General features: G+C 54.0%; 1 protein-coding gene across 1 annotated transcript; it reads left to right on the top strand.

The window, feature by feature from the left end:
- Positions 1-270: 270 nt before the first annotated feature.
- On the top strand, positions 271-2,136 carry LOC146600565 (homeobox protein Hox-D8). The gene is made up of 3 exons (XM_085322555.1): positions 271-386; positions 485-687; positions 1,296-2,136. Exons 1-3 carry the CDS (start codon positions 328-330, stop codon positions 1,589-1,591), a joined length of 558 nt encoding a protein of 185 aa, XP_085178681.1. The 5' UTR covers positions 271-327; the 3' UTR covers positions 1,592-2,136.
- Positions 2,137-7,742: the final 5,606 nt, after the last annotated feature.

The following is a 7,742-nucleotide window of genomic DNA, read 5'->3' as shown; positions in this document are numbered from 1 at the left end:
TGCCTGAGGAGCGGCAACTGTAAGCTGAAGCCAAAAGTCCCCCCTGAGCTCATGAGCGTGTGTGTGTGTGTGCGCGTGTGCGTGCGCGGGCTGCTGTGTGCCTAATAGGAAATAGTAAAAGCAGTGAGGCAGGTCATTTTGGGAGCGATTATATTCCAGTCCTGGTCACCACATACACGGAGAGCAGGAGAGGGGAGCGCACGGGCGGCGGCGGCGGCGGCGGCACCATGAGCGCGGCGTAGAGGCAGCGGCGGCGGCGGCGGCGGCGGCGGCGGGAGCAGCGCCCCGCGCCCCCGCGGCTCCCGCCCGCCGCTCGCCCCCTCCCCGATGAGCTCCTACTTTGTCAACCCGCTGTACTCCAAGTACAAGGCGGCGGCGGCGGCGCCGCCGGAGACTTTTACCACCCTGCCGGGGGGAGCCCCACGGCCGCCTACCAGCCGCCTCCTCCTCCCCCCGCCGCGCCTCCGCCTCCTGCCCCCTGCAGCGGGGTTACCTGTCACGGGGAGCCCGCTAAATTTTACGGATACGATAACTTACAGAGACAGCAGATTTTTACGACACAGCAAGAGGCCGAGCTGGTACAATATCCTGACTGTAAATCGTCCAGTGCTAATATTGGCGAGGAACCAGACCACTTAAATCAGAGCTCGTCTCCTGCTCAAATGTTTCCCTGGATGAGACCACAAGGTTGGATGCAGTAAAAATTTGCTTCCATCTCACGTCTGAGTTTGAAACTTTCTTTCCTCCTCCTGCTTCTTTCTCTCTGCCTCTCGCTCTCTCCCTCTGCCTCTCGCTCTCCCTGCCTCTCTCCGCGTGTCCTATAACCGCGATGGCTCGTGATAATAAAATAATACAGTAAGCAAACGGAAACCCCTGCAGAAAGCGGCTGCCACACCACGAGTCGCCTTAAACTCGCCTTTCAGACACCCAGGCGTAGCTGACCCGTGCGCCCAGATCCTACCCTCTGAGACTGAACAGAAATGCCGCGGGGCCGGGGGGTGCCAGTTACCAGATAATAAAGTAACCCCTTAAACTTGGTCCCATAAACTCCGACGCAGGGCGAGAGCGGAGGCGCTTAATGAATCTGCTATAGCTATTTTTTTTTCCTGCACACATATGTATAGCTCTGATTTTCTCCGTATCCTCTGTTTTGTTCCCCTGGTTTTCTGTGTCGCTTCCCTCGAGGGGTTTCTAGAGAGACCCGAGCCCTCGCTCGCTTTCTGGCTCCGCTGCTGAACGCCTTGTTTTGCACGGCAAGAGCAACCACCAAAATCCTCTGTTTCTGTTTTAAACAGCAGCGCCTGGTAGGAGGAGAGGAAGACAAACATACAGCCGATTCCAGACTTTAGAGCTGGAAAAGGAGTTCCTTTTTAACCCTTATCTGACCAGGAAGAGAAGGATCGAAGTGTCCCACGCACTAGGACTCACCGAGAGGCAGGTAAAGATCTGGTTTCAGAACAGGAGGATGAAATGGAAAAAAGAGAACAACAAGGACAAATTCCCCGCTTCCAGACAGGAGGGAAAGGAAGGGGAGGCCAAAAAGGAAGCACATGATCTGGAAGAAGAAAGAGCTGAAGGCCAGACGAATTAAATTTTGCCTTTAAAAACCTTCGTGAATGTCTATCAAAAATAACGAGCGCCGTATCGCGGCATCTCGGCCCGATCCTCTCGCTGCAAAAGGTCCTGCCCTGTGGGACAAGTGACCCCCGTGTCCCTTCGCTTGTCCTGCTGCTTCGGGTGCTTCTRTTGTTTGTGGTTTGGTTTTGTTTTTTAACCGTATTCGGAACGATATCTAGATTTAACAGTTCATCTGCTCCTATTGGAAATTTGATACAGAGTTTGTAGCAAGACGTTTCTAATGATATAAATATATATATATTTTTGCAATGTTAAAAGACGGTGATTGCGGGCAACAACATAAACTTCCTAATGATAAGTACCAATAAGCGAGACATTTAGCAATGCTTTATTAATCAAGACAAGTGCACTTGTACTATTTTAATTTTGTTCTTATCTTGTGTTGAGTAAATTAAATAAATCTAATAAGTTTTGAAGAAAAGATCTTAGAAATATATTTAACCTTCTACAATTGATATTTGATTTAAATAAACCAAATTTATTCAGATATAAAATTTATCAGCYTCTTGATATCCCTTTATTTAATCGACTCCCCCAATAACCTTCAGAGGCTTCTCGGTATTAACTCTTCCCTCTGTCTTTCCCCTAACCCCTTCTGGGTGTTTCCGGGTGATTTCGGCATGGCGCATTCGGTCGGAAGCCTTGTGCAACCGGGGGCCCGGGCTCCGGCAGGCACCGACCCCTCGGGGGAAGGGGGCGCGGGTCCCCCCTCCTCTCCCCGGGCTGCCCGGAGCCATGCCAGGCATCTCGGCCCCCGAGCTGGGCCGCCTCGCCAGGCGCCGCGGGGCCTTTTGCCGGGCCGCCCTTCCGCGGCTGCGGGGCTCCGCGCGGCGGGGCGCGCCGGCGCGGCCGGGGCCGCTGCCCGGAGCCGCTCCGGGGCTTTGSGTCCGACGACACGAGGCACGGCCAAAACCAGGCCCCGGCCTCGGCCTGCCCGGGCCGTCCCGCACCAGAAGGGAAACCCAAAGGTTTGGCCGCCTTGCACGGAAATTTCTCAGGCGCTGCGAGCCTCTGCGGTCCTAAATCGCGCGCAAACAGAAAAAAAAAATGGAGCACATTTTCCCTGCACGCGCAAGCAGCACCGCCATGGCCGGGCTGTTCCCATTTGCCTCATGCGGGAGCGGGGCCGTGCCAGCTGCCCCCCGCGCCCCGCTGCGCCCCGCTGCGCCCCGCTGCGCGGAGCCGGCCGCAGCCTCTGCTCGCGCTGTCGCTGCGGCTGCCCGCACGCCGCAGGAGGAGCGGTCCGCTCCCGTCAGGAAAACGCCTTAATTTATCTCTCCCTCTTTTCTTTTTTTTCCCCTCTTTTTTCATTTTATTTTTTCCTTCTTTTCTTTTTTTTTCTTTTTTTTCTTTTTTTTTTTATTTCCATCTCCTTTTCTCCTGCTCTGTGGCGGACCGCGCACCCCGCGTTATCCGACAGGCGCATCCCTCCACGGACGGGCGCYTTCGCGGCCCGGCCCCGCGCGAACGGCTCGGGCTTGGCCCGACCGGTAGGGCTGAAACGGCCAGTTTGGTTCACGTCTTTATTTTTCCCTTCTCCTTCCCCCAGRCCCCAGCAACAATGCAAAGCACGCTTCAATTCCCGCAAAGCGCCAGCTCTGAAGGGAGGCACAAGCGGGAGAAGTTATTGTTCTGCTTTTATTTTAATCACGTAATTGGTTAAAGCTTGTAAACGTGTGGAAACTGGAGCAAAGCCGTGGAGTAAACATTTTGCTGCATGAATTTACATAGATACAGCAGTACCCCTAGTGTCCAGGAAGGATGTGGGTCTAGTCGCGGCGATTTTAAGGAAACTCAGTCGTSTGAAACAGAAAATAGGAGGGCGTTTTGCAATAACACCCACTACCAGGGGCATGGRGAAGTGCAGTAACCGGGCACAAAATAAGCATCTCTTCTGCTGGGTTTATGGCCAAGGTTTATTGAACCAGAGCAATACAGGGCGGCCCTGTTGCACAGAAGGCCATTTTGATTCTGCCTCCTGCAAATCCTATCGAGGTGGGTGCTGGCTGCACTGGCAAAATATATGACGGAGACGTATATATCCGAATGAAGAATTTCCTAGGCGAATATCTGTTCGGAAATGAGCTGCTGTCGTACTTGCTTTTATTTTTCGAACAAAGAGAATAAAATTAAAATATTCTCGATGAATTTTCCGTTAGCGTTGCTTTCCTGGGGCAGACTGGGAACGCAGYCACAAAGAAGCAAGCTAACTCCCCTGTGCACACACCATTTGCACAGGCCTAGCAGCAACGGGRGTGTCCATATCTTATTTCTTCAAGTAAAAAAGCTGTCTTTCTCTGTACTTATTACAGTATTTACCATCTGACAGCTGTGTTTTCTCCCTTGTTTCTACTTGGAGTCCTGCTAAGAAAAAGAGAAGTGAGGCAGGAATTGGCCCGGGCGGTTAATGATCCTTCCCGTAAAATTGGGGCCATCGAGCTACGGAGCAAGCAGCGGTGTTTGGGCAGGGAAATGCTGGAGATGTGCGAGTCGTTGCAGCAGCGGCGAAGAGAAGCCGTTTCTTAATGCTGCAGCTTAGACATACCGCACTTTTGGTTTCTGCGAAATATTTCTGCTCCCACGTCGTCCAGCTCTGCCCGGTCGTATGCACTTCAAAATAACCGGAAAAAATCCCAATGTCTTTGTTAGGGGACATATTGCACGTCGATGCTTTTCTCTAATGTCTAATTGGCTATAGTAATGTTTCCTTTTTTTTTTTTTTTTAATAAATCTTTAGGAAAGATTATTTTTGTCAGCTCTATTTCCCAGACAGATACTATCCACATGGAGGCTCTCGATGGAGAGAGAGGTGTTTCTATTCTCCAAAACAAAAATTGAGCAAGAAACACCCACAGTTCTCAGCCTGTGAGCCGAGCATTCCCTGTGGACACGGGGGAGGTTTTAACCATTTCGAATATTTTCTAAGGAACAAAATTTGCCCATTCGTTTGCTCCCTCCAAGTCCAAAGGGCCTCGGGAAACGTGTATGCGAGGTGGAGGCGTACCCCAGCCCGGGAAGGGTGCAGGGAGCCCAGCTCAGCGACTGCGCCCCGGGCAACCTGTGGGAACCACAGCCCTCCCGTTAGGGAAAAGGCGTTAATTCGGCTCCGGCTATTTTTAGGTCGGCGGCGACTTCGGCTTCAGTAGTGGGCGCTAAAGCAAATATGTTTTCTTTTACGACCTAGCGTGGGAGGGGGGCCCGAAAGGCGGGCTGAAGCCCCTTTTCGTTGCGGGCAGGGACGCGGGGGCAGCGCGGCGGGGCCGGGGGAGCCCCCGCTTTGTGCCCCCCGCCGGCGCGGAGCCCCCGCGCCCCTGCCCGCGCCCGGGGGCCGCGCCGCCGCGCCGGAGCGCGCAGGCCGCGGGCGGGCCGAGCGGGTAAATAAAAGCGCAGCGCGCAGGCGAAAGAAACATGGCGCTGGGAAGCAGTATGTGCAAAATCCGCAAGGAATTGCAGTAAATTCCTTTTTGTTTGAAGAAAATTTACAACTTGGTAATAGACCTTTTTATGACCTATTTGGGCTCGTCATTGGCTGCGGCTGGTCATGTGCAGGCAGCGAGCGCTTTCATGGCCTTTCCCTGATTTCCCTGGCGAATTTTCCCCTGCATTCTGCCTTCGGAGAGGCGCAGCCCCTCTTTCCCTAACCTTTGTCTCCGGGAGGTGTATGGCAGTCGCCGTGGTGTCTGTGCCCCGCTCCCCGCCGCTCCGCGGTTCCCCCGCGCCCGCGGCCGCTCCCGCCGCCGCCGCGGCGACACTGCCCCGCACCCCCGACGTGCCCCTGCCCGCGCCCGCGGGGGGCTGCGCGGAGCCCCGCGCCGCCTCACGCCCCCCACTCCTGGCCCGCCGCTTGTCGCCCCCGCTACTGCGCTCTGCTCCGCGGCTCGGATTGCTACGCGGGCGCAAAATGGATTACAGCGACCCTCCAGGGCTCCTCTGCAGGCGGGCAGCGCCGCGACCCGGTAAGGACTCGGCTCTCTCCCGGGCTGGCCGCGGGCCCCCGCGCACCGGGCAGCGCAGCGCGCCGCCGCTCCCCCGCCCTCCCCGCCCCGTTTTGCCACCTGTGTCCCCGGCGCCCCCCAGCACCCTGTCACCGCTGCCGCCGCCGTCAGCACCGTTATCGCTGCGGCCACCGCGGCTGCTGCTATCACCGCCCCGGGTGCGGCGGCCGGGGCGCGGTGTGGCGCGGAGAAGGCGCGGCGGCCGGCTCTCCGCGGCGAGCCGCGGAAGGAGGGCAGCAGGGCGCGCGGCGCCTGCCGCGGAGGCTTCTTCTAGCAACAGCCCCCCTCCCACCTCCTCTTTTTATTATTATTTCCCCACCTTTTTCTCCCTTCCTTCCCCGGCAGCTGAAGCGCGCGGTGGCGGTTGCGCGCCTCGGGCCCCCGCTGCGCACGGCCGCGCGCGTAACTTTAAAGCCTAAACAGGTGTTTTCGGAGCAGGAGTGGGGGTCGGCCGGGGGCCGAGGCCGGGGCAGGCCGGGCCGGGGCCGTGCAGGGCCGTGCGAGCCTCCCGCATGCCCTGCCAGGAAATGCGCGCTTCCTCGCCCGGTAGCGCGCCTTCCGCGCCCGCCAGGGCTGCAGCCTCAGCGCCCTGAGCCGTGCCAGGCCCGCTCCGCGGCGGGGCAGCCGGGGCGGCTGGCAGGGCCCCCCGCCGGGGACGGGGGATAATTTCCGGGGAGACGCGGCCGCGGCCGCTGCCTTGGCTGTGCGCGGAGGTGGTGCGCGGCGTGCGGGGCCCGGAGCCACGGCGGTGCCTGCGCGCCCGCTCCGCGCAAAAGCGCACCCGGCGCAGCACCACTGTTTCTCAGCGCCACGTGGAAATCACAGGCGTCTGAATCAGGGACAGGTTTTCGAAAATTCGGCGTATTTGGAAATAGATAGGTGGCATAGGACACTTCATATGCTTTACCGATGTATGTGTACATATCTCGTATCTACCTTGCCTATATGTGTTTATTTATCCGTGTTGATATCTGTACTTTATTCTGCTGAACGTATATGATTTTGAAATATGATTTTCCTCCTCATTTTCGAATTGCTAATGTCGAAAAACTGTTGCTTTCTATTTTGTTTCCAACTTGGGTCAGTGATGGAAATGCACCATGCCAGTTTATGCACAGAGCCTGTGCCACTACACTAGACAAATTTAGCAAGTCGTCGTTTGCCTCGAAAACAGTCACTTACTTAATGGTAAAGCAAAATATGTTGTTAAAGCATAACCAGAGYAGCCCGTGAAGGTGGAAAGGTGTGGGACATGTCCAGAATACATGCTCTGAAGCTGCGGAAGAAATTGTTTAATCCATCCTCGGATACCTACCAAGTCTAATAAGCCTTAGCCCAGTTACAATACTTTATAGGGTAGCTTTTTCGTCGTATTTATTTGCTTGAACTGATTAATTACACTGAGTTGCTAAGTGACTTTCGAGTTATTTGGGAAGAACAGTTTTTAGCATAGCAACAATTTTCAGGAGTAGCTGGGAAAGCGTGTATTACGTTAGCTTTCATTCGAGAATGCCTCCTAGGCGACATAGTAATTACTGTAGCTTCTTCATAAAAAATTTCCCCAAAAACTTCGAAAAATCCTGTCCTTGAGCTATTTTCAAGTTATTAGTAGCCTGGGGAAAAAGAAGAAAACAAAAGCAGGATGTTCTAACGAATTCTAACGTGTGTGTGTGCGTGTGTGTGTCCATGTGCTGACACATATGCATTTATAAGCACACCGGTTTATTTGGAAGTTCAGCTTCTTTCCCTGTCAAATGGCTTCCTTCCTTCCTGTCTTTTTCTTGCATTTCTTTTCTTTTCTTTAGTTCATTAAAACTAAAGCACACATGCATATGTGTATGCTCTTAAGTACACCTATGTGTGTGTAGTCATGACAAATTGTGTATATATAATATATATGGTATATTTGATGACCGTACGTGTATATCTGTTATACACACATATATAATACGAGAGTGTGTATCCGTGTACTGCAATTTTTGAAATACCGAATTTACACCCAGCTTTCTCACACCTGCTTCGTTTTCCGATGTGTTTTACAGAGTTTATGACTCATCTCTTTTTTTTTCTTTTTTTCTTTTTTTTCTTTTCTTTTTTTTTTCTTTTTTT

This window comes from Rhea americana, unplaced genomic scaffold (genome assembly GCF_003343005.1).
Source record: "Rhea americana isolate MKP2758 unplaced genomic scaffold, rheAme1 scaffold_12, whole genome shotgun sequence".
NCBI classification, from domain to species: domain Eukaryota; kingdom Metazoa; phylum Chordata; class Aves; order Rheiformes; family Rheidae; genus Rhea; species Rhea americana.
This window is presented reverse-complemented; position numbering and strand designations above follow the sequence as displayed.

Excerpts from the sequence above, each read along its gene's own strand:
- LOC146600565 (XM_085322555.1), top strand. The coding sequence starts at position 328 with ATGAGCTCCTACTTTGTCAACCCGCTGTACTCCAAGTACAAGGCGGCG. Across the intron at positions 387-484 it reads AAGGCGGCGGCGGCGGCGCC|CGGGGTTACCTGTCACGGGG; the intron begins GCCGGAGACTTT and ends TGCCCCCTGCAG. Across the intron at positions 688-1,295 it reads TCCCTGGATGAGACCACAAG|CAGCGCCTGGTAGGAGGAGA; the intron begins GTTGGATGCAGT and ends TGTTTTAAACAG.